This window comes from Eptesicus fuscus, chromosome 22 (assembly GCF_027574615.1).
Source record: "Eptesicus fuscus isolate TK198812 chromosome 22, DD_ASM_mEF_20220401, whole genome shotgun sequence".
NCBI classification, from domain to species: domain Eukaryota; kingdom Metazoa; phylum Chordata; class Mammalia; order Chiroptera; family Vespertilionidae; genus Eptesicus; species Eptesicus fuscus.
Genome location: NC_072494.1, coordinates 6,087,286 through 6,111,254, shown reverse-complemented (window position 1 = coordinate 6,111,254; position 23,969 = coordinate 6,087,286). Strand labels below are relative to the sequence as shown.

Below are 23,969 nucleotides of genomic sequence, written 5' to 3'. Positions count from 1 at the left end.
ATTTTTTTTACAGAGAGGAAGGGAGAGGGCTAGAGAGTTAGAAACATCGATGAGAGAGAAACATTGATCAGCTGCCTCCTGCACACCCCCTATTGGGGATGTGCCCGCAACCAAGGCACGTGCCCTTGACCGGAATCGAACACGGGACCCTTCAGTCCGCAGGCCGAGCTCTATCCACTGAGCCAAACTGGTCAGGGCTCCTGGGGGCAGTTTTGAAAGTAATCACTGAGAACAAGCTTTCCCCCGAAGTAGGAGAGAGAGTAGCAGAGAAGAGATGCCAAGTGCTGGGAAGAAACATTAATCTTATCATTGCTCTTGTTCTTTTTTTTTTTTTACTATACTTTTCGAAAGAAACCTACGTTTCTATGAAAATGGAAGCTTTTGCTTTTTTTCGGCCCACATAAACTTAAACCTTGTTCATTTGGCCCGTGTGAGCCTTTGAGTTTGACATGCTTGACCTACACCCTCAATTAGGCCCCGCCCCGCACGGACACACACACACACACGCACATGCACACGCACGCACTCTCACCCATGCCACCACCCCCGTCTTCAGGCCCCCCTGTGCCCACAGGGACAGGCACACACGTAAACACTCCGGCACCGAGTGGCAGCCGACAGGGCTGGTCCGTTCTCTGCGAAACACCCACTTGTGACCTCGGGCCCGTGACCCTCAGTGTCCTCGCCTGGTGAGTGGCCTAATAGCAGCACCACTGGGCGAGGACGACTTGAGGATTAAACATCTGACGAAGGTGACGTCCGCAGAGCAGGCCGGGCGTAAGGAGTGACGTGCGGTGGCGGTGAGAATTCCCCGGCGCCGTGTTCCTCGGGGCCTCGGCCCGGGCTCTCGGCTCTAACCGGGTGGCTGTTGTCATGAAAGGAACAGACAAGGTTCCGGTGGCGTGAGGAGGGCGCTCTGGGCGGGGGAGGGGGGGGGGGCGGGGTGCTCACGGAGAGCTTTCACGGAGGAGGTGGTCCTCGAGTTGAAATGCAAGGCTGAGTGCAAGGGACCTGGCAGAGGGCTCAGGATGGGAAGAAAGACAAATGACAGGAGACTCGGGAAGGCATTCGGGGGAGCGCGGATCACTGAGGCAGGGCTCGTGCACGTGCCCCACCCCCTTGTGAGCGGTTCCCAGCTGAAGAGCCAACACTGACCTCCCAACACGCAGCACTGAGCCGGCCGGACAGAGGCTGGCTTTGGCGGCGGGACGCTGGGTGCAGCCCACTCTCAGCATCTCTCACACTCGAGCCCGGGACGCGATCTGGGCCCAGGTCCCCGGCCACCCAGCTGTCCAGGGCCCATCGAAATGGCTTTATTGGCCAAATAACGGGAGGCCGGGAGCCTGCCGTGGGGCCCCCGGGCCCAGCCCGGATGGAGGGCTCCTAGGTGGAGGAGACATGGATGGAGATGCTGGGAGAGGCCCCTGGGGCCAGGGCTTTGGGTCTGGTCTCAGAGGCCCCGGGTGGGAGCCTGGGCCAGGCCTCAGGCAGGTCAGGGACCAGACACAGGATCCACGACCTGCCCCCTCCGCCCTGGGGTTTCTCTCCACAGCTGACGGCTGTCCCTGTGATTCAGTTTAGGTTCTAGGGACTCATTCAGCCGCGTCACCATGTCCCGGCCCAGCAGCAAAGCCATCTACAGTAAGTTCCCCCTCCACCCCCTCTCCCTGGCCCTCCGCATGCTGCCCACCCCGCACTGCCTCGGTCTCACCTGGGCCTTCTCCCCATCCCCCCCACGCTGTCCCCCGCAGTGCACCGGAAAGAGTACTTGCACAACCTGGCCTCAGAGCCCGCCTCCCAGCAGCACCGGGTGGAGGTGAGTAACCCAGGGCCCAGACAGTTTCCTGATTCCACCCCGTTTTCCTGGTGCCCAAGGCCCGGCCCCAAATCAGACACCCAGACAAGTCCTGCCACGGAGCCAGCAGCTGGCCCAGCCAGGCCAGGTGGGCTCAGGCCCGGCAGCCTCGCTGGGCATCGGCTCAGGGCTGGGGAGGCTCAGGCAGCTGGGCGGGAGGGAGGGCGGGAGGGAGGCTGGGCGGGAGGTTGGAGGAGCCAGGACAGCAGTGGAGGCACATGCAGCCACTCCCACCCCCACCTGTCTCCAGCCCCACCCCTGCCACACCTGGCCCCGGGGCACTGCTCTTTGCCCTGCATCTGGCCCAGGGGCAAGGAGGAACGTGTGAGGTCAGCAGGCCCCACAGGGCAGTGTCTGGGCCTGGGCTCCCGGGGCGGGCGGGCAGAGCTGCTTGGAGGCTCTGGCCTGGGAGGAGGGCACTGGCCCTGTGGCATCCGGTTGCCTGCAGGGCTGTGGGCACAACCAACACAGCACAGACCGGAAGGGCCGGGTGGGGAGAGCGAGGCCAGGGCAGCAGCAGAGCGGGGCCGTCCCGGGAAGGAGGAGGGAGGGGCGTGGGCGATGGTCGGGAGGCTCCACGGGGCCGCAGAGGCTGGGACCAGGGTCCTGGGCTTCACGGCGGGGCCGGGGCTGGGAACTGGCTTCCCTTGGGCCCAGCGGGTGAGAGCAAGAGGAGGCACGCCCGGGATGCCAGGGCGTTTGCTCACAGCGTCAGGGCCCCGGGCATGCAGGCGGCTCCCCCAGGAGAGGCGCTGGGGCCTGGGCAGAGAGCAGGGCAGTGGGACCAGGGAGGAGGCAGGTGACACGCCCCCAACAAGGGCCTGGAGGGGACGGAAGGCAAGCCTGTCACCTGTGAAGGCTGCGTTTGGACGGGAGGAGGAGGGGTCTCCGAGAGGAGGGAGAGTGACAGCGGACACCTGCGGGATAATCAGACCAGTGGAGGGAAGGGCCGGCAGGGAGATATGATCACTGCACACCCCAAGGGGCAGGAATCGGGAGGAGGCGGGGCCTGGGTTTCCGCCCAGGACGCTGGGAGGAGCCGGAGGAGCAGTGGGAAGGGGTGGGGACCAGCATGAGCGAAGGCGTGGAGACAGGAGTGCAGGTCAGAGAGAAGGCCCAGGCGGGGACAGTGGATTCCCAAAGGAGCAAAGGAAGCCAGGGGCGGAATTTGAGGGCCCCGCCTCCCCGCCCCCCCCAGAGGAGTTCGCGCTTTATTTGTTGGGTGGTTGAAGCCCACACTGACCACCACCCAGCCCCCTCCGCCCCCTGGACTGATCAAGGCCACGTCCTCCCTCCAGAGTCCTAAACCCCCTCGCACAGCCCCTCAGCCCCCGGGGGCCCGTCCCAGCCAGCTTCCGGCCTCACCGGCCCTCGAAGGCTGCTCTATGGGAAGGCCCTGCTTCCTCCTCTGCTGGCCCTCTGCCCCCCCCCCCGCGCCCCCTCTGCCCCCCTCTCCAAACCTGCTCCCGTCCTGGCCCCTCGCCCCTCAGCACCTGATGACGTGTAAGCTGGGCACGCAGGGGCTCCGGGAGCCCAAGGACGCCGTGCAGCGGCTGCAGGAGCTGGACGCTCAGGGCCGGGTGTGGAGCCAGAACCTGCTGCTGCAGGTCAGGGACGGCTGGCTCCAGCTGCTGGACATCGAGACCAAGGTCAGCCCCCCCCCCCCCGCGCACCCGCACGGGTCCTCGCTAACCCAGCTGTGGGAGAGCAGGCCCCGGGCGTCGGCTCCACCCCTCCCTGCCCCTAACAGCAGCCGCCCTCCCGTGGGCAGTGCACAGGCCTAGGAAGAGACCCGGCACATGGGGCCAGGGGGCAGGGGAGTGGACACTCCAGCCCCAGGCCACTGCCGGGCTGGGGTGACCCCGGTCAGGAGCCCCCACCAGCCACCTCACAGCCACCTCTCCACCTGGCCCAGGAGGAGCTGGACTCCTACCGCCTGGACAGCATCCAGGCCATGGACGCGGTGCTCAACTCCTGCTCCTACAAGTCCGTCCTGTCCATCACCGTGCAGGGGGCGGGCCCGCCGGGCAGCAGCACTCTGCTCTTCCAGTGCCCGGAAGTGGGGGTGAGTGGCCGGGGTGGGGTCAAGAAGAGAGTGGGTGTGGGGCACAACAACCATCACTCTCCCCAAACACACACACACACACACACACACACACACACACACGCACACGCACACACGCGCACACACACACCTGCCTACCTGCTGCCTCCTCCAGGCAGAGCGGCTGAGGACCAGCCTGCAGAAGGCCCTGAAGGAGGAGCTGGAGCTCAGGTAGGCAGCCTCTGCCCCGCCCCCCTGCAGGAGCGAGCCCAGCAGCTTGCAGCCCGAGGAACCTGGAGCTGGGAGGGGCCACGCTGGGGCCAAGGCTAGCTGGGCTGGGGCCTGGCCCAGGGGACACTGGAGACTCCCTAGAGCCTGACCAGGGACCTGAGAAAGCTCCGAGGCGGGCACCTGAGGCAGGGGGAGGCAGGGGGAGGCAGGGGGGAGGCAGGGGGAGGCAGGGGGGAGGCAGGGGGAGGCAGGGGGAGGCAGGGGGAGGCAGGTGGAGGCCTGGAGAGAAGTGTGGGCAGAGCCTCTGTCCCCAAAACACGGTCAAGCCTGTGTCCCCACCGTGTGCTCGGCAGACCCCGATTTGGAGTCCCTCACCCCGGCCAGGACAGATGGAGGGGGGCTCCCCTGGAAAGGCCACTCCCTAGGGAGCAGGCAGCCCCCCTGGAGTGGGGGCCCCCTCCAGAACAGCCCCACTGGATGGCCCCAGAGCGCAGTAAGTGTGGGGGGTGGGGAGAGGGGGGAGGGGACGGGGGAGGGGAAGGCTTAGGTTAAAGATCAGAGGCCATGTCCTCTTACGTTGTAGGCATGCCACCGTCCCCGTGGCCCCCGTCACGACACTCCAGTGTCCGAGAACCAAGCGCCTTCGCTCTGCCTCCTCCACGGCACCCCCCGACCCCCGAGGACCCAATGAGGGACGAGGTAACCACAGACTGTCTGGGCCTGCCGAGCTCCCGAGCCTGGCGAAGGGGGACACCAACCCTTCCCCCCAGAAACCAGGCCCCAGGGTGGCCAAGGCAGGCCTTGGGCTGAGGAGGGGGTTGGGGGGGGCTGGGGCAGGGGCAGAGGCAGGGGCAGGTTGGGAGTGCCAGGGGGGCCTGATCGCCCGCCTGAGGCCCAAGCTCTTTGCGTCCAGGAGGTGCTGAACCGCATCCTGAGGGACATCGAGGTGTTCGTGCAGCCGCTGAGGAGGGCCCAGGCGAGCGGCAGCGCGAAGAAGACGAAAAAACAGGGGAAGAAAAAGAACACGGGTCCGGGGGGTGAGTGCCGAGGGCCGGGGGAGAGGGGTGGTGCCTTGGGGATAATCTGTGACCCACCGCCTTCTCTCCATCCCCGTCCCCCATAGGGAGGACACAGGCGCAGTACGTCGATTGCTTCCAGAAGTTCAAGTACAGCTTCAACCTCCTGGTATGTGGCTCCCACAAGTTCCCAGCCTCCCTCACACCACTGCCCCCAGAACCCCCGTTCCGTGGCCTCATAGGCATCCCAGACTTCTCCCCTGGAACTCCCCTCCCCCCTCTCAGGACCTTGGAGAGTGCCAGGCTCCCAACCAAGGCCCCGACACTGATGGGCCCTGGGGCACTGGGGCCCGTGCAGTGGGGTGGATGGAGGGTGGTGACGGTACCCCGTGTCCCCAGGGGAGGCTGGCCATCCACCTGCAGGATCCCAGTGCCGCTGAGCTGCTGCGCATGCTCTTCCAGACTCTGCACTTCGTGAGTGGGGGGAGGTCAGGGTGGCGAAGAGGTACAAGCTGAAGCATAGACCAAGCAGAGGCCAGGGTGGCGGGCAGAGGGCAGAGGGAGGCTGTGGGGTCTGGCCCTCACTCACCCCCACACATCCTCCTCGACCCCAACACACCATTCCGCTGGGTACCTTGCCCTCGGCAAACTAGAGGGACTGTGGGTGGAGCCAAGGACAGCGGGAGGAGCAGAGGCCTGAGGCCAAGGGCACTTCTGCCCGAGACTCCGGGCCCTTCCCGCTCCAGCTGGGCCTGCGGGACACCGCCCTCCTCCCTCTAGGTCCTGACGCACTGCCCTGAGCCCGACCTCGCAGGCCAAGTGATCTCACCCCTCCTCACCCGCAAAGCCATCGACATGCTCACGTTCTACCTGAGCCCGCCTGACAGTAAACTCTGGAAGAGTCTGGGCCCGGCCTGGACCACCAGCCGGTGAGGGAGGACGAGGCTGGGCGCGTGGGGGCATCGGGCAGGACATGGGGTGCGGCGAGCTCTACGCTGTCACAGACCAGAAACATCTCCAAACAAACCGGTGGGCTCCACATGGACCCCAACTCTATGTTACACCAAGTACGAACAATTTGTATATATATATAATTTCAGAGAGGAAGGGAGAGGGAGAGAGGGAGAGAAACATCAACCATGAGAGAGAATCATTGATCGGCTGCCTCCTGCGTGCCCCCTACTAGGGAATGAACCCACAACCCGGGCATGTGCCCTGGCCAGGAATTGAACTGTGACCACTGAGCCACACCGCCAGGGCTGGGACATTTCTCTTTAAAACCATCGCTTGCCACCACCCGCCTCAGAAGGAAAGGCTTTATCTCAGAAAAAAAGAACAATTCTCCCAAGAATGTAGGCTTGGCAACCTTCTACCAAAATATTTCCTCACTTTTGTCAAGAACAAAGGGAAAACTTGTCTCAGTCGGGCCCAGAACTTGAGAATGACTGACATAAGCGTTGCTGCAAATGTAACAACCAACTGGCCGAGGAGTTAAGGTCAAAAGTGAGATGCCACATCCGTGTGACCCTGAGATGGGCAGAGGGACAAGGCCAAACCGATGAGAGCCGTGCGGAGCGGGGGGTACACCCAGCGTGGATGTGCTGGGCTGGGGTGCCAGTGAACATTCCACAGAGACAGGGGGGCGCCTGGCCCTCAGGGGAGAGGTCCCACCTGGCTATGAGGGTTTGAGAACCGTCAGTACAGAAATGATGGTTAGCGCCACCTAGAGGTGAGCCCTCCGCGGGCAGCGCTGGAACTCACCTTCGTGAGCAAGCTCGCTCTGTGCCCGAGAGAGAAGGGAAACTTCCATGTCAGTGGGGAAAGGAAAGAGGATTAAGGAGGCAAAGAGAAATTCCCGGGAGTTAAAAGAAGAAACAAAAGAGCAGAGGCATAAAAAACCAAGAGAGAAGAGGGTTTTAGAAAGAGAAACACCCCGGAAATAAGCCACTTGCTCTAGCATCTTGCCTAGTGAGTTCTTTTCAACTCAGCCCCTTGAAAGGGGCTGCTGTCCAACCCACCCAACGACATAAAGTACAATTCCATGCAGCCGGTCTATTGTGATAGTTGTGATAGGATGCACATAAGATGCAATTCACCCTTCTACTGTTTTTAAGAGTATCGTCCAGTGGCACTAAATACTGAACAATGTTGGGCGACCGTCACCACTATCCATTTCTAGAACTTTTTCCTGGTCCCAGACAGAAACTCTGTACCCATTCGGCAAGTAACAAAACTCTGTGCCGATGCCTGCCTCTCCCCTGCCCCCGTGAGCTCCTCCTACTTTCTGGCTCCGTGTATCGTTTTAAATACAAAATTAGGTCAGATATGCCCTGGAATGTTTTCTGACTTCTTACGATAACAAGAAGCTAGTGGATGCATGAGCTGAAAGTCAAACATACAGAAAATCGCCTAAAGAGGGTGTAAAAACACTCAAAAGAGTTGAATTTCGGGCAAGTTCTATTTAGGTGGCTTGATGGTAGGCAAATCAACCCACAGCTGTAAGCAATGCCACCTGCTGTGGTTTGGAAGGACATGGGCCGTACGAAGCCAGGGGGCTGGGCAATCCGGAGATTACGGGGACTTTAGAAAAACCGGTATCGGTAGAGGAATGGCGGAGGTAAGAATCGGGTTGCAAGGAATAATGAAATGTAGGAGGGGCGTATAGACACATTCTCAAAAAAGTTGGTACAGCCCTGGCTGGTTTGGCCCAGTGGACAAAGCATCGGCCTGCGGACTGAAGGGTTCTGGGTTCGATTCCGGTCGGGGGGCACGTGCCCAGGTTGTGGGCTCAATCCCCAGTGGGGGACGTGTAGGAGGCAGCCGAGTAATAATTCTCTCTCATCTTTGATGTTTCTACCTCTCACTCCCTCTCCTTTCCTCTCTGAAATCAATAAAAATATTTATTTTTTTTAAAAGTTGGTCCAGAGAAGGTAATAGGAGGACAGATTAAAAGCAGTAGTGACCCAGTCACGGGAAGAGCTGAGCATGTTTTTAAGGCAAACAGAAGGGACCCTTTAAAAGGATTCAGAAAATAAACAATTTATTTGTTCCCACGGAACACACGTTCTTAGCTGCCGCCTATGTACCCTCCCCTGTACCGGGGACAGCAGCGCCCGGGGACAGGTGGGAGTCACGTGCAGCACACGTGAGAGAAGCGGCATCCCAGGCGCCACGTTCAGTGCCGAGGAAACATCCACGTCTGCCCAGCCCCCACCTTAAGCCCAACCCCCAGTCGATGTGATTGCGTGCCCTGCCTGTTCTCATGGAGCTGACAGAGCTGAACGCCGTGGGCAGGGGTGAAGCTGGCCACAGATGCCTGCCCTGCGGGATCTGCTCCCGCCCAGCGCTTGGCCCCTTCGTGGGTGTTCTGGGGCCTTCCATCTGTGCGTGGGCATATCCTCCGTTACCTAGATCGGGGGCGGGAACATGCAGCCCTCGGGCCCTCTAAGGCGCAGGAGATCATTTCGTCTGGCCCTGCCCAGGCATTGGGGGCGAGTTAATTAAATGTCTGGCCAGATACAGCAGGCTAATTTTTAAGTTGATCATTGTGTATGGGCCGCGAATGAGGCTATAAATACCCAAACGGCCCTTGGCAGAAAGCAGGTTCCCCCGCCCCTGCCCTCGGAGACCCCGAGGCGAGGTTCCGTCCACTCCTCCGTCCCACGGCCTGGAGCGCAGTGGACTCAGCTTGGTTCTCTCCCCAGGGACAACTGGACCGGCCATGAGCCCCCACCCTACCAACCTACGTTCTCTGATGGCTGGCAGGCTCCAGAACCTTCCAACCAGGTACGGGGAGCTTAGCACCGAGCCCTACTCCAAGCCCTGACCTCTGGCTCGTTTCTGCCTTCTCAGTCCACGCCCTGGTCACACGGCGACTGGGAGCCCATATGTAGGTGCCAGGCAGGCAGGGGAGGGGACGTGAGGCAGCTGTGTGGGAGGGGCTCTGTGGCCAGCGCCCTGCCTCCAGGCTGCCCTCCCTCACTCTGCCCTCGCTCCCTCTGTCCCCCCCCCCCCACAGGCACCCTCAGGATACCAGGACCCTGCTTCCCTCCGGTGAGCGCCCCGGGGCTTAGTCAGGGCTGCACGGTGAAGGGGAGGCGAGAAGGGGCTGACCCTGTGGGCCTGTGGGTGCTACCTCTCAGACACCCCCTGGGTCTCTTTCAGCCAGACGCATCTGTGCACAGGCACGTCCCTCCCCCTGGGGTGAGAACGCAGGTTTTTACCTTCCGGGCTGCAACCCCTCTTCTAGCGCCTGCCTCTGACTTCCCAGAGCGCGGGGATGAGGGCAGAGCTCAGAGGGAGAGAAGTCCCCCACTGAGTCCTCAGAGATCAGCCACATCCCAGACCCTGCTGCCTGCAGACAGCGCCCCCTAAGCCCCACGAACACTGCCCTGTCATTCACGCTGTGGAAACCCAACCGTCGCCTCCAGGCTCGGGTGGGAGGCAGCTGGGGCTCCGGGGCTGGGCCAGGGGCTCCGTTCCCCAGGCCCGGCTCCAGCACCCTCGGGGTGTGTGTGGGGGGGGGGGGAGAGGGCGTGTCAGGTCAGGGAGCACCTCCCACTTGGCTCCAGAGGAGACACACACCATGGCCCTCCATGCGGGGACCCTAACCTTGTACCCTTCACCCCAAGGCCAGCCCAGCCAGCTCTGAGAATGCAGGTCATGCACGAGTTTAAAGCCAGGAACCCAAGGGAGCTGACAGTGGCCCCGGGAGACGTGCTGGAGGTGAGGGGGCTGGGCGGGCGCTGCAGGCAGCCTGGGTGGGGGTGCGGGTGGGGCTGCGGGGGCGGGTGGCCTAGGAACGTGGGGAGGGCTGGGAAGAAGGAAGCCTCGTTGGGGAGGAAGAGGCTCGCGTGACTGAGGGTGACTCCCGGCAGGTCCTGGACCACAGCAAGCGGTGGTGGCTGGTGAAGGACCAGAGGGGCGAGAGCGGCTACATTCCCAGCAACATCCTGGAGCCCCTGCCGTCGGGGGCCCCCAGGAGCCAGAGCCCGGCCCTTCGGGTACTCCTGGGCTCAACCAGCCTCAGCTCTGGGGCCGGAGCGGGTGGGGGCGGGGGCCTCAGGACCGTGGAGCAGGCCGTCCTGGTTGATTTCATGTGATCACGTGCTCATGTGGCCGAGCTTATCAGGAGCCCGAGCCGAGGCTAAGCCTGGGCCCTGCCGGGCACGCACGCCGCGGGGCAGGTAACCTGCCGGCAGCCCAGAGCAGGGCCCAGGCGATGGGGGTCCTGGGGGGCTCTGGGAGGAGACGGTCTCTGACTCCCAGTGCCCCCAATTCTAGGCCCCGATGCTGCGACTTAGCTCCAGGCCCGAGGAGGTCAGAGCCTGGCTCCAGGCAGAGAACTTCGCCCCTGGGTGAGCGCCTCGCCCCGGGGGTGCGTGGGGGGCCTTGGTGGAGGGTTCAGACAGTAAGCAAGGAGACCCAGAACCCCAGGACCTGCCTCCTGACCTACACGCTACCTACACGGTACTTACATGGTACATGATGGTCCCACACGTGTTGCCCTGTCACAGCAGAAGAGGGGCTGTGTTCATGCCTAAGTGGGAGCCCTTGCCATGGGGAAGGCAGTAGGATTGGGGGGACACAGGAGGGACCTCGGCTGCTACCCCCCACCCATCTACCCCCACCTGCCCCCATAAGATTTTATTCCCTGCACGCCTCCCTCCAGACCAGGAGTCTGCCATTGGTTTAAGCCAAAATGCGTACGTTACTCCTTCACCTCCACACGCCCTGTTCCATGAATTCTCCCGCAACCCCAGCCTCTGAGCCGAAACGGCCCCCCTCTACCTCTGCCCAAGTCCTCTGCCCGCACTGACGGCCTGTCTGTCCCCAGCACCGTGAACAGCCTCGGGGCCCTGTCGGGGTCGCAGCTGCTTTACCTGAGCCCGGGGGAGCTCCAGGTGGTGTGTCCACAGGATGGCCCCCGGGTCGTGGCCCGGCTGGAGGCCACCAGAAGGATGCTGGGGGTGAGAACACCCTGGGAACCCCAGTGGAAATGTGGGGTGCTCCCTGGGTGACAGTGAGAGCCGGCAGGCCTGCCCTAGGGTGGAACTGAGCGTGGCAGGTACTGGGCACGGGGCTTTCCCCCAGGGACTTGACATCATGGGCTCAGGCAGGCCTGGAGGTCCAAGCAGAGTGTCCGCAGGAGCTCTGGGGCCGGGGGTGGGGGGCGGTCCCTTCCCTGGCACCAGCCTCATCTCCATCCTTCTTTCCTCAGATAAGCCCGTAGGCACCCACTCAGACACCTCCAAGATCAAGGCCTTCTCACAGCCAGACGGATCTGATTCTCCTAGAGCCCCCAGCAGTCCTCTTGCAGGTCCCCAGTTTGCAGCGAACCCCACACCCAGCTCACACAGCAAAGAGGACGAGCAAGCCCAGAGGTTGGGCGGATGGTGCCCTCTCGCTGCGTGGGGAGCCCTCTCCAGCGACCGTCTATTTATTGTGTCTGTCCTAGGCCCGGGGCACGCGTGCCTAGCTTTGTCAGGATGCCGCTTAGTCCTCTCCTCCCCAATAAAAGCGTCTTCGGGCCTGGCATGCGCCTCCCTCTCAGCTTCTTCTGGGCCTGATGGGGGCCAGAGGCAGGGAGGCAGGAGGAGCTGGGACACTGGGCAGGACCCAGCAGCAGCCCTGCACCCATCACTGGACCAGACTGAGTGGGCGGGGGAGTCCCCCTGCCACCTGGAACTCAGACCCAGCCTTTGAGGATCATGGCCCAGGCTCTGCTTAGCCTCTTTCCCGAGGGCACGGCACTCCACCGGAGCAGAGCGTGCCAGGCTGCGGACAGCGGGAAGCTTTGATCAGCCGCACTGGCTGCTGGTCTGCTTGGCAGCTTCCTCCTTTGATACAGTTTTTGTCCCCTCCTGGTGCGTGAGCCGGCCGTGAGCTTCCTCCCCAGCTTGTCTCTGGTGACGGAGCGTAGGGAACGTTGGACTGGGAGTTCAGAGTCCACCAACTGGCTGTCATGGACTCCCCTCCCATAGCAGAGGGACTTCTACCATTCAGTCTACACGTAAGGCTTGATGTACTGTGGATCAAGGGCCCCTAGAGTTCTTTTTTTTTTTTTTCTTTTCTTCTTACTCCTCACCCGAGGATATTTTTCCCATTGATTTTTATTGAGATTGAGTGGAAGGAAGAGGGAAAGACAGAGAGAGAAACATCGATGTGAGAGAGACACATCAATTGGTTGCCTCCTGCACACGCCCCAACAGGGGCCGGGGATTGAGCCTGCAACCAAGGCACGTGCCCTTGACCGAAATCGAACTCGGGACCCTTCAGTTCTCGGGCCGATGCTCCAACCACTGAGCCAACCCGGCTAGAGGCACCCTGGGGTTCTTAAGACGTTTCCGTAAGTATCGCTTGGCTGGATGTGTCCAGGACCTTAACATTGCCGAGGCCCCGGACCACCCGCGGTGTAGACCGCCCATGTCATTCCCTCGAGTTTCCAGCCTCAGAATATCATCTCATCTCTTTTCCCTCACAAAAGAGAGAACGAGAACAGGCGAGACCCTCAGGGTCTGACTGTCAAGGGCAAAAGTTCATCAGAAAGTTAATGTCTTGGGGTGGGGAGGGGATATTAACCCCTTGACCTCTGGGCTTGGGGGACGTGCAGGCGCCCTAGAAAGAGGGAGACACTCCAGGACCAGGAAAAATTGTTTTAGCCCCGTGCCCCCCAGATTTCCCAACAAAGATTGAGATCAGGCGAGGGGCTGCCGGGATGTCCAGTTCAGCGGAACTAACATGAGCTGTGCTATTAGACAGACCTAGGCCGCCGCCCAGGAGAATTTGAGAGCTTAGAATGGTAACTCACCCAGCCCCTCCAGGCCTCTTTTATCCCCTTCTGTGAAATGGGCATCAAATCTACTTCGCAAAGTTGTGAAGCTTAACATATACAAAGTACCTAGATGACTGGTGGCATTTCACAGGTAGTGAGTGAATTTCACAGGCGAATTGGTGACTGGCCATTTGTTATCTTGGGAGGAGAGATTCAGCCATTATGAATGGATCTGTCCCTGTGTGTGGCACTTTTTTTTCTTTCTTCTTTTTAGTGAAATGTCCTTTTAAAAAGTCCCAACCTTGCTTCAGCCGGACTAATGGAGACATAGGATTTCCCACATCCGGGCGGGCGAGGCGGGAAAGGGTTTTGGGTCCTAAGTGGCCCGGCTGGGTAGACCCTGGGGCCAGGAACCTTGGGGTAGCTCCGGACTCCTGCCACCTCCCAACATGCACAGAGGGTGGGGTTCCCGGGGGATCAGAGCCACAGCCTTGCCCACCTTCCCCCCTACCCTTCAACTAGGTAAATGTCTCACTCTCCCGGGGTAACTAGAGCCCTCACTGCTCGGGCTGTGAGCACCATTAACGGAGTGCGGCTCCCACCCTTGGGGAGGGCAGAGCCCCAACCCCAGGCCCCCGGGCCCCCGGGCCCCCGGGCCCCCGGGACTCCAGCACGCGCGCTGCACCGCCCCCTGAGCCTCGGGGGCTGCAGAAGCCGAGCCGCGCGCGGCCCAGGGGACACGTTAGGAGGGAACCCGGCGGGGGGCGGAGTCAGGCTCTCGCGTTGGCCCCGCCCACCACGTCGGGTATAAAGTGCCGCCCGGTCCGCGCTCGCCTCCCTCCCGAAGGCACGGAAAGGACACCACCATGTCGTCGTCCAAGTCCATGGTTCTGGGGTACTGGGATATCCGCGGGGTGAGTGCGCTCTCGACGGCCGAGCCCCCGGGTCAGGGAGACGGACGCCGAGGCGGCGGGGCTCCGGCCAACGGCCCCCCACGGAAGGGCTGTCCTCGGAGCCCAGCCGCCCTCCCGCGACCCCAGCCCCGCCGCGTCCCTGTCGAGTCCCCGCCGCGGAGGCGACCCCGGCCCCGCCCCTGGGACCCGGGCCGCGGAGAGAGGCCGGACGGCCAGCCGCGGGGCCGATGGGGGGCGGGGGGCGGCTTAACGACCACTGGGCGGGAGCGGGGCTCGGCAGCCCGGGAGGGGGACGTTGGCGGCTGGGGTGGGGGTGGGGGGAGGGGGCTGCGCAGGCGCCGACCCGGGCTGTCCCCCCCCGCCCCCCCACAGCTGGCGCACGCCATCCGCCTGCTCCTGGAGTTCACCGGTACCTGCTACGAGGAGAAACGGTACATCTGCGGGGGAGGTAAGGCGCGCTCCGCCCCTGCCTGCCCGTGCCCCGAAGGTGGCAGCACCCCAAGTGCAGGGCGACGCGTGCCCCCACCTGGAAGCGCTCACCTGGAGCTGGGTTCTCCCTCTGCCCAGCCCCGTCCTAACGCTTAACCGACGGCCCCGGCGATGAAATGGTTACGCGGGGGGCCTGGGAGGTGCGCTCCTGGGACTGGGCTGTTTCCCTAGGTCTCCCCACTGCCCTGGCGGGGAGGGGGCACTAAGGAGGTTGGGTCCCACTCCATTCTCTCTCCTGCAGCTCCTGACTTTGATAAAAGCCAATGGCTGGATGTGAAATTCAAGCTGGACCTGGACTTTCCAAACGTAGGTGGTTTAGGAGAAGGGGAGCCAGAGGGAGGGCGGCCCCCGGGACCCTCACTTCTTCCCTCCCTGGCCTGGGGGGCGTCAGGAACCGACAGACTCCAGGGGCTCAAGAACTGGGAGAAAAGAGTTGTTTTCACTCCCACGAAGCACTAACTGAAGTTACCAGCCCCTTCTGTTGCGCATGTGAGCAATAAGGGACGCTGGTTAGGAGCCACGTCTGTGGCTTTGTCACTAGCAATGGGCGTTTTCATGTTCTGTTGGATGTGTGGTAGGTGTTGTAAATAAATGTGCACATCCATCATACTTGGACACTGTGGTAATTATTACCCCCGATTGGTATTTGATTCACTAATAGGCGCACATTACTGTTACAATTTTGTTTTCTTAGTGTTTTTGTAAATTGTGTAAATATGTGTAATTTGCTTTATGCCTTTAAAAAACTTCTGCAAGAAGGGTCCATGGTGACACACACACACACACACACCTGCCTAAATTCAGGGGGGAGGGGGCCAATCACTACCTTCTACTTAAGTGCTTCTCCCTCCTAACTTCTCTCTCTCTACTGTTCACGTCCCTGCGAGTCTCACCTGCCCCAGGAGAGAGGCAGGGTGTTCATTTCACCTTTTCCTTCCAGCTGCCCTACCTCATGGACGGCAAGAACAAGATCACCCAGAGCAACGCCATCTTGCGCTACATCGCGCGCAAGCACAACATGTGTGAGTGGGGCAGGGCTGGGGAGGGGGCCAAGGCTGGCCGCTCTCTGGGGGTGGATATGCCAGGGGTGATCGCTTGTCGTCTGGCCTCCAGGTGGGGACACCGAAGAAGAAAAGATCCGCGTGGACATCATGGAGAACCAGATCATGGATTTCCGCATGCAGCTGGTTCGAATCTGCTACAACTCGGACCATGTGAGTGTCCCGGCAGGCAGGCAGGCAGGCCTGAGGGACAGGAGCCTCAGGGACCCAGGGTTAGGTCTCCATGCTCCTGCCACCTTCCCACCAACCCCAGCTGTCAGAACAGGAAGCAGAACTCTGACTTGGTGGCAGTTTGCTTGTCATAAACGGTGGTGGTGGCCCTCTGCGTTCCAAACCCCTCCTGCGCAGCCTGCCATCCCACAGCATCCCTGGCCCCCCATGTGAACATGGGGTTGATGACAGCTTCTCTCTCTCCCCCCCCCCCCCCCCCCCCCAGGAAAAGCTGAAGCCCCAGTACTTGGAACAGCTCCCTGGACAACTGAAACAGTTCTCCCTGTTCCTGGGGAAATTCTCGTGGTTTGCAGGGGAGAAGGTAGGAGGAGGGGAGGGGGAGGGTTGCTCTGTCGCTGCAGGTGCTCAGGAACTCTCCTGACCTCACCGTCTGACTGTGTCTCTAGCTCACCTTTGTGGATTTCCTCACCTACGATGTCTTAGATCAGAACCGTATGTTTGAGCCCAAGTGCCTGGATGAATTTCCAAACCTGAAGGCTTTCATGTGCCGTTTTGAGGTGATGGATGCTCCCTACACCTTTCTCTCACAGAAACACCCACAGGCTCCCCGGGGCCCCAGGGACCCCACTGTGGTGGGTCTTGCCCAACACCAGCTTTTGCCTCAAGGGATCCATGGTTGGGCACCTCCAGACCTTTCCGTCTTGGGAAGGGTCCGGCTTCTGTACCCCAAAGGGGGGTGGGGCCCGGCAGCTGTGAGTGCCGCTGGTTAGAAACGGGCTGTCCGGCTGTGCTGGCCTCTCTGAGGCTTGGCCTGCTTCCCCTGCAGGCTTTGGAGAAGATCGCGGCCTACATGCAGTCCGACCGCTTCTTCAAGATGCCCGTCAACAACAAGATGGCCCTGTGGGGCTGCAAGAGAATATGCTGAGCGGGAGGCTGCCTCGCACCCGCACCGCCTCTTCTGTCCCCTCCTGCCCCCCGGGCACCTGTGTGCTTTCTTCTCTGCTCTTCTCAATAAATAGACCTTAGGCTACTGCTGTGCCACTGGACTTCTCTAGGGAGGAGGGGCCGGAGGAGAGTGAGGATGCGGGAGAATTATTACCAAGACGTGGCTCAGTCCCTGCAACACCGACATCCCCACCTCCCAGTTGCGTTCAGTGGCTACTGTAGAGGGTCGTGCCCAAGCCTAGAAAGAAAGGTGAGCCCTAGCCAGTTTGCTACAGTGGCTAGAGTGTCGGCCTGCGGACCAAAGGATCCCGGTTCGATTCTGGCCAAGGGCACGTACCTCGGTTGCAGGCTCCTCCCGGGCCCTGGCCCTGGTTGGGGCGCATGCAGGAGGCGATCAGTCGATGTGTTTCTCTTACATTGATGTTTCTCTCTGTCTGTCCCTCTCTCTTCCACTCTTCCTAAAAAAAATCAATGGAAAAAAATCCTTGAGTGAGGATTTTTAAAAAAAGAAGAGCTTTAAAAAAAAAAATTGCATTAGGAGCCATTCCCCAAAAAGCATTAGAGATTCTCATTTGTATTCATTGCTGAAGGTTGAGCAACTGGATTAAGGCATTTCCAGTTCCGAAGGCAATAGCTCATGTGACTCAGAAAGACGAGCTGTAGCGTTATGTCATTGACGGGATGGGTGGAGTGGGGACCACTGACGTGTGTGGACATGGGTCTGCCTCTCAAGCCAGCTTAGGGCTCAGCATCCCGGAGCCTGGCCTCAGAGGAGAAACTGCACATCCCTTATCCTTCAGCAGCAGGACTAGGTTGAGCAATGAGCCACACTGATAAACGGGTTTGGGGGTTCGGAGGGATGTGGGGGAGAAGGAGAGCATTGGGGATTAGCCAGTGATTTTTCCAGTCTGCAGATTTGCTCATGTCACTCTCCTGCTTAGTACAATCAAGGGATTCTTAATCCTCTGGGGAAGGACGCCGTCTCCTCCAGTTTACAAAGTCCTTCAAATCGCTCTACTTCCTGTCCAGCTACCTCTCTTGGGGGTGCCGCCCGCCCCTGCCCAGGGCACCGGTTCCAGCCTTTCTGAATTCCCCGGGGGCTGCAGGGTGCTGGACGTCCTGGCTCTGCCACGATAGGCTGGCCCCCGGACCTCGTGCCGCCTCTGACCAATGATACTCCCTCTCCGGTTGTCATGAGAAGTAAGCCACTCTGCCTAGAGCGCCTAAAGCAGGCCTGTCTTATGGAAACGTATAAACAAGCATCAGCTTCCCACAGTTGTGATGACTCAGCTCGCAGGTGCCTGGTTGAGGCCTCGGTCAGTCTAGGTCTCCCACACACCTGACAGCAGGGTCCCTGTTGAACAATTGGGACCTGAAGCTTGAGTTCCTAAAACCCGTGTATTAAGCCTCTGAGATTTGTTTGATCCTCACCAACATTCCCCTGGCTCCCCCAGGCCAACATATGTATAATTTAGAGAGGAAGAGGGAGAGAGAAAAACATCAATGATGAGAGAGAATCATTGATTGGCTGCCTCCTGCACACAACACACACACACCACAACACACACTGAGGATCAAACCTGCAACCTGGGCATGTGCCCTGACCAGGAATCAAACTGTGACCTCCTGGTTCATAGGTCCATGCTCAACCATTGAGCCACACCAGCCGGGCCGCACTGAAGTCTTAATTGCTCGTTGAAATGCCTGTCTCCACCACTAAACCATAAGCTGCGTGAGAGCGGGGCCTGCCTCTTCCATGAATCTGTGTGCGTGCTTGTGTGGGGCCCACACAGGACGCACGGCACCGCTCCCCTTTGTTCTCGTGAGGATGGGGACGAAGGAAGAGTTTGCTTCAAGGAGTGCTAACCACCCTCAAGGCACTTTTTAAAGTTCCCCTCTGTTCTGGTTGGGCCACAGAACACGGAAAGAAGGAATGCCCTGACCTTAACACCGGCAGAGAGCAGAGAGCGTTCAGGTCCAAGTGCCGGGATCTGGACGAAGGTCAGGTTCAGGGAGGCCCCGAGCACCAGCCAAGACGTCCGAGGCTGGAGAGTGGGTCGCGTGAGTCCCTGGTGGGGCTTGCTCCGTGCTTAGGCCAAACTGAAACAAAATTCTGAAACCCAACAGGATGGGCTCTTTGGGGATTTTCAGTGAAAATAATTACAGGTGACTCACGTGAGATTTAAATCCAGAACAAGAGGACCCACCTCCCGGCCCCTCTGCGGGGTGCGAGGGTCCGAGGGCCAGGGCGGCCTCTCTGTGCTCACGGCAGGGTGTCATAGCGCCCTCCGGCCAGGCCAGTCGTGGGCAGGGCCCCCTAATCCCGCAGCAGAGGCTCCTCCTCCCGCACTGGGGGCGGGGCTCCCGCTGGTGCGCTTCCCGGGTGATGGCTCCGCCCCCGGCCCTGGACAGCGCCCCGGCCTAAGAGCTCAGGGACACCTTGGGAGCAGGTCCCAAACCTCGTCCTGCGCGGGGCATGTCTCAGGAGAGGAAGGGAGAAGAGAGAGAAACATCAATGATGAGCTGCCTCCTGCACGCCCCCTGACAGGGAGTGGAACGGTGACCTCCTGGTTCATAGCTTGATGCTCAACCACTGAGCCACACAGGCCATCCTGCCCCTCTCCACACTAGAGGTCCCCTGCACAAAATTCATGCATGGGGGTGGTGTCCCTCAGCCCGGCCTGCACCCTCTCCAACCTGGGACCCCCTCAGGGGATGTCCGACTGCCGGTTGTCCCTGCAGGATTGGGCCTAAACTGGCAGTCTGACATCCCTCTCACAATCCAGGACTGCTGGCTCCTAACCACTTGCCTGCCTGCCTGATCGCCCCTAACCACTCCCCTGCCAACCTGATGGCCCCCACTGCCCTCCCTGTTAGAGAGTGGGAATTTTTGAGCATGCTTACTACTCCCATTCCAGAGAGGCCGTGGACTATGCCCCAGATAGAGTTGTCAGTGCTGACACCAGGCCAGGCCTTGAGATATGGTCTCATGGCCCCTTCCCAGCACATAGTCCTTGCAAGATAGAACACTGTCAGCATTCTGAAGAACACGATGACCCTGTAAATAACATGGTCATCAATGGCATGATCCTGCCATAGCTTAGGAAAAACTGTTTTGTCTTGGGTTGCTTGTTCTGCAAACACAGGATGTGGTAAATGGGCTTAAAAGTGGTCCTACACAAAGGGTCACTGCTGCTCTCTGGACTCCCTGCGTGGAGAAAGACAGAGCAGTCGCCAGCCGGCTAGGTGGCCGGCCAGCTCATAAAGGCTCCCTAAATTTTAATTTGGTCTGGGCTCCAGTGGTCATTCACTCCCGTTCCCTCCACAACATCCCCTGCTGGCCTGATCGCCCCTAACCACCTCTGCCTCGGCCCCCACCACCATGGCTTTGTCAGGAAGGAAGTCAGACATCCAGAAGATGGCCAGTGACCTGGTCTAATTAGCATATTACCCTTTTATTAGTATGGATATATATTTTTAAATTTTATTTTTTTATTTCAAAGAGGAAGGGAGAAGGAGAGATAGAAACATCAATGATGGGCTGCCTCCTGCACACCCTAACCTGGGGTTTGAGCCAGCAACCCCATATGTGCCCTTGACCAAAATTGAACCTGGGACCCTTTGGTCCACAGGCAGATGCTCTATCCACTTAGTCAAACCAGCTAGGGCTGCTCGCTCACCCTATTTTTTAAATTGATTTTTGAAGAGAGGAAGAGAGAGAAACATTGATGTGGGAGTGAACCACTGGCTGCCTCCTGCACGCCCCCAACTGGACCGGGAATCCAACCCGAGATCACCACCCCCTCCCTCCAACCCCCAGGCAGAGCTCTTCACTCTAACCACTGACCACCTGGAGGGGCGGCCTTGCTCTGTGTAAGGAGCGCCAGCACCAGGAGGGGGCAGCGGGCTCTGGCCCGCACTGCAGGGGAGGAGCCACCAGGGCGGCGCCAGAGACCAGTGCCCTGGCCCGGATGGCGACCAGGCCCCAAGGGACAAGGGACCACAGGGCGGGGCACCCAGACTGGCTCCACGGCGCATGTCATCAGACCTCACTGAAGCCGGAACTGACCCACAAGGGCCCTATTCTCCAACCCCAATCTGCGGCTTCGGTCCTCCCTGACGTCATCACCCTGCGCCGACGCTCAGGATATAAAGATGCTCCAGGCATGCGCCGGGCTCAGTTTCTCTTCAGGCTCCGGACCGGCTGCGGCGTCGGCGCAGGGTGGCTTCACTCCAATGGGTGATGAAAAGGACTCTGGGAAAGTGAAGACCTTAGATGGAATTCTCCAGGAAAAGAAGCGACGGAAGGAGCAAGAGGAGAAGGCAGACATAAAGCGCTTAACAAATTCTGATTGGTAACCTTTGGGCTCCGTCTCAGGGGCTGAAGTTTGTGAGGTGCAGTACAGAACTCCGTGTGAGCTGTCCTCCTTTTTCTCAACAATGGCACTGAGAGGGAGCAACTGTTTGAGCTGTAGAGGAAGGCCGGAGCTCTAGACATTCCACATCTAGCAGTGACAGGAGCGGAAAACGAGAGCTAAAGGAAGTGTTTGGTGATGACCCTGAGATCTCCAAGGAACCATCAGGAGGAAAGAAGCGACGGACACCCCGTTTTGAGGAGGTAGAAGAGGAGCCAGAAGTGATCCCTGGGCCTCCTTCAGAGAGCACTGGCATGCTGACTAAGCTCCAGATCAAACAGATGGTGGAGGCAGCAACAGGACAAATCGAGGAGAGGAAAAAACAGCTGAGCTTCATCAGCCCCCCTACACCTCAGCCAAAGACTCCTTCTTCCTCCCAACCAGAGCGACTTCCAATTGGCAACACTATTCAGCCCTCCCAGGCCGCCACTTTCATGAATGATGCCATTGAGAAGGCAAGGAAAGCAGCCGAACTACAAGCCCGCATCCAAGCCCAGCTGGCACTGAAGCCAGGGCTCGTTGGCATTGGAAATGCCAATATGGGGGGCCTGGCCAATCTTCATGCCATGGGCAGTGCTCCCCCGAAGGTTGAATTAAAAGATCAAACGAAACCTGCACCACTGATTCTCTATGAGCAAGGTCGCACTGTAGATGCAACAGGCAAGGACATTGAGCTGACACACCGAATGCCTACTCTGAAGGCCAATATTCGTGCGGTGAAGAGGGAACAATTCAAGCAGCAGCTTAAAGAAAAGCCATCAGAAGACATGGAATCCAACACCTTTTTTGACCCCCGAGTTTCAATTGCCCCTTCCCAGCGGCAGAGACGCACTTTTAAATTCCATGCCAAGGGCAAATTTGAGGAGATTGCCCAGCGGTTGCGGACAAAGGCTCAACTGGAAAAGCTGCAGGCAGAGATCTCACAAGCAGCTCGAAAAACAGGCATCCATACTTCACCAAGGCTGGCTCTCCTTGCTCCTCAGAAGGAGTTAAAGGAAGGGGATATTCCTGAAATTGAGTGGTGGGATTCTTCTATCATCCCCAATGGCTTTGACCTTACAGAGCAAACTCCCAAGAGAGAAGATTATTTTGGAATCACAAATCTTGTTGAACATCCAGCCCAGCTCAACCCTCCAGTCGACAAGGACACACCAGTTACTCTGGGAGTGTATCTTACCAAGAAGGAACGGAAGGAACTTCACAGGCAAACAAGGAGGGAAGCGCAGAAGGAGCTCCAAGAGAAAGTCAGGCTGGGCCTGAGGCCTCCTCCGGAACCCAGAGTGAGAATTTCCAATTTGATGCGAGTATTAGGCACAGAAGCCGTTCAAGACCCCACGAAGGTAGAAGCCCGTGTCAGAGCTCAGATGGCAACAAGACAGAAAGCGCATGAAGAGGCCAACGCTGCCCGGAAACTTAGAGCAGAACAGAGAAAGGTCAAGAAAAGTAAAAAGCTTAAAGACGACCTTTCACAGGGGGTACGCATATCTGTGTATAGAGTTCGAAATTTGAGCAACCCAGCCAAGAAGTTCAAGGTTGAGGCCAATGCTGGGCAGCTGTGCCTGACAGGGGTGGTGGTACTGCACAAGGATATCAACGTGGTGGTAGTGGAAGGGGGCCCCAAGTCCCAGAAGAAATGTAAGCGTCTTATGCTGCATCGGATGAAGTGGGATGAACAGACATCCAACACAAAGGGGGATGAGGAGGAGGAGGAGTGCGATGAGGAAGCTGTGAAGAAAACCAACAAATGTGTACTAGTCTGGGAGGGTACAGCCAAAGACCGGAGCTTTGGGGCTCTGAAGTTCAAACAGTGCCCTCCAGGGAACATGGCTCGGGAGCATTTCAAAAAGCGTGGGGCTGAACACTACTGGGACCTTGCGCTAAGTGAATATGTGTTGGAGTCTACTGACTGAGACTCCTGCAAGCCCTGGCCTCCACCCTCCTGACCAGGGTTCCTCAAACTACGGCCCGCGGGCCACAGGCGGCCCGCCGAGGACATTTATCCGGCCCGCCGGGTGTTTTTGCCGCCGCCGCCTGTCCTGCTTAGCAGCTGACTTAGCAGTGTGCATAGGAATTTGTTCATAGTTGTTTTTTTTAAACTATAGTCCGGCTCTCCAACGGTCTGAGGGACAGTGAACTGGCCCCCTGTTTAAAAAGTTTGAGGACCCCTGCTCTTGCCTATGTCTCCTCAGTCCTCTCCCTTATTCTATTCCCAGCCCAGCCCACTTGTGTGTGTGATCTCAGAACTGTGCCCAGCCGACGTTGGGACAAAGGAAAAACACATTGCTCTCTTCCCCTGTGAGCCTGGTGCTGCCCTTTACTCCCTCATGTGTATATGATTACAGAGTTATTTTACAAAAAGAATTCCCCTGAGGAGGGGGAGCTGAGGGACCACCGCATGGAGCTACAAGGAGCTGCATGCCGTGAAGAAGATGACCTTCACCGAGTACCCCTACAACAACCTGCGCAAGCGCTTCGGGGCGCTGCTCTCCGACCAGGGCTTCGACCTCATGAACAAGTTCCTGACCTACTTTCCTGGGTCAGTGCAAAGGACGGTCTCAAGCACGAGTATTTCCACAAGACCCCGCTCCCCATCGACCCCTCGATGTTCCCCACATGGCCCGCCAGGAGCGAACAGCAAAGGGTGAAGCGTGGCACCAGCCCGAGACCCCCCGAGGGAGGCCTCGGCTACAGCCGGCGGGGTGACGATGACCTGAAGGAGGCCGGCTTCCACCTCACCACCACCAACCAGGGGACTTCGGCCGCAGGCCCTGGCTTCAGCCTCAAGTTTTTGGTTCAGAGTGGACCCCAGAAACAGCGGGACCAGGGCCAGGAGCGGGGGCAGCCTGTGGGTCAGACCCGGTCCTGCCCGGATGACGGGCTGCTGTGGCCTGGGCTGCGGTGACGTGGCCTCGAGTCGAGCTGCTGGCCTCGTTTTCCACATTTTGTTTCTATTTTGTCTTGGCTTGTAAATTTGTAGAATTAAATCTTATTTCCTTGTGGGGAAAAAATAATAAAAATAAATAAATCCAGAACAAGAGATTAAATGAATGTGTG

The 23,969-nt window shown here is 59.3% G+C and overlaps 3 protein-coding genes and 1 pseudogene across 3 annotated transcripts; all 4 read left to right on the top strand.

Annotated features, from left to right (window-relative positions):
* The first annotated feature begins 1,774 nt into the window (after positions 1 to 1,774).
* Positions 1,775 to 11,671, top strand: EPS8L3 (EPS8 like 3). The gene is made up of 17 exons (XM_054711715.1): positions 1,775 to 1,816; positions 3,346 to 3,504; positions 3,771 to 3,920; positions 4,075 to 4,130; positions 4,484 to 4,623; positions 4,714 to 4,829; positions 5,044 to 5,167; positions 5,254 to 5,315; positions 5,546 to 5,620; positions 5,927 to 6,075; positions 8,851 to 8,932; positions 9,165 to 9,199; positions 9,778 to 9,871; positions 10,024 to 10,149; positions 10,430 to 10,503; positions 10,983 to 11,115; positions 11,367 to 11,671. Exons 2-17 carry the CDS (start codon positions 3,352 to 3,354, stop codon positions 11,376 to 11,378), a joined length of 1,581 nt encoding a protein of 526 aa, XP_054567690.1. The 5' UTR covers positions 1,775 to 1,816; positions 3,346 to 3,351; the 3' UTR covers positions 11,379 to 11,671.
* Positions 11,672 to 13,700: 2,029 nt separating this feature from the next.
* On the top strand, positions 13,701 to 16,585 carry LOC103291336 (glutathione S-transferase Mu 5). The gene is made up of 8 exons (XM_054711524.1): positions 13,701 to 13,834; positions 14,207 to 14,282; positions 14,565 to 14,629; positions 15,264 to 15,345; positions 15,437 to 15,537; positions 15,821 to 15,916; positions 16,002 to 16,112; positions 16,382 to 16,585. The coding sequence occupies exons 1-8, from the start codon at positions 13,787 to 13,789 to the stop codon at positions 16,478 to 16,480; spliced, it is 678 nt and encodes a 225-aa protein (XP_054567499.1). The 5' UTR covers positions 13,701 to 13,786; the 3' UTR covers positions 16,481 to 16,585.
* Positions 16,586 to 21,075: 4,490 nt separating this feature from the next.
* Positions 21,076 to 22,839, top strand: LOC103291334 (U4/U6 small nuclear ribonucleoprotein Prp3-like). Its single transcript, XM_054712000.1, has one exon. It carries the CDS (start codon positions 21,170 to 21,172, stop codon positions 22,823 to 22,825), a length of 1,656 nt encoding a protein of 551 aa, XP_054567975.1. The 5' UTR covers positions 21,076 to 21,169; the 3' UTR covers positions 22,826 to 22,839.
* A 253-nt stretch (positions 22,840 to 23,092) lies between these two features.
* LOC103291332 (cyclin-dependent kinase 11B-like) lies at positions 23,093 to 23,817 on the top strand (annotated as a pseudogene).
* Positions 23,818 to 23,969: the final 152 nt, after the last annotated feature.

Excerpts from the sequence above, each read along its gene's own strand:
- LOC103291336 (XM_054711524.1), top strand. The coding sequence starts at position 13,787 with ATGTCGTCGTCCAAGTCCATGGTTCTGGGGTACTGGGATATCCGCGGG. Across the intron at positions 14,283-14,564 it reads ACGGTACATCTGCGGGGGAG|CTCCTGACTTTGATAAAAGC; the intron begins GTAAGGCGCGCT and ends TCTCTCCTGCAG. Across the intron at positions 14,630-15,263 it reads TGGACCTGGACTTTCCAAAC|CTGCCCTACCTCATGGACGG; the intron begins GTAGGTGGTTTA and ends TTTTCCTTCCAG.
- LOC103291334 (XM_054712000.1), top strand. The coding sequence starts at position 21,170 with ATGCTGACTAAGCTCCAGATCAAACAGATGGTGGAGGCAGCAACAGGA.
- EPS8L3 (XM_054711715.1), top strand. The coding sequence starts at position 3,352 with ATGACGTGTAAGCTGGGCACGCAGGGGCTCCGGGAGCCCAAGGACGCC. Across the intron at positions 3,921-4,074 it reads TCCAGTGCCCGGAAGTGGGG|GCAGAGCGGCTGAGGACCAG; the intron begins GTGAGTGGCCGG and ends TGCCTCCTCCAG. Across the intron at positions 5,316-5,545 it reads AGTACAGCTTCAACCTCCTG|GGGAGGCTGGCCATCCACCT; the intron begins GTATGTGGCTCC and ends CCGTGTCCCCAG.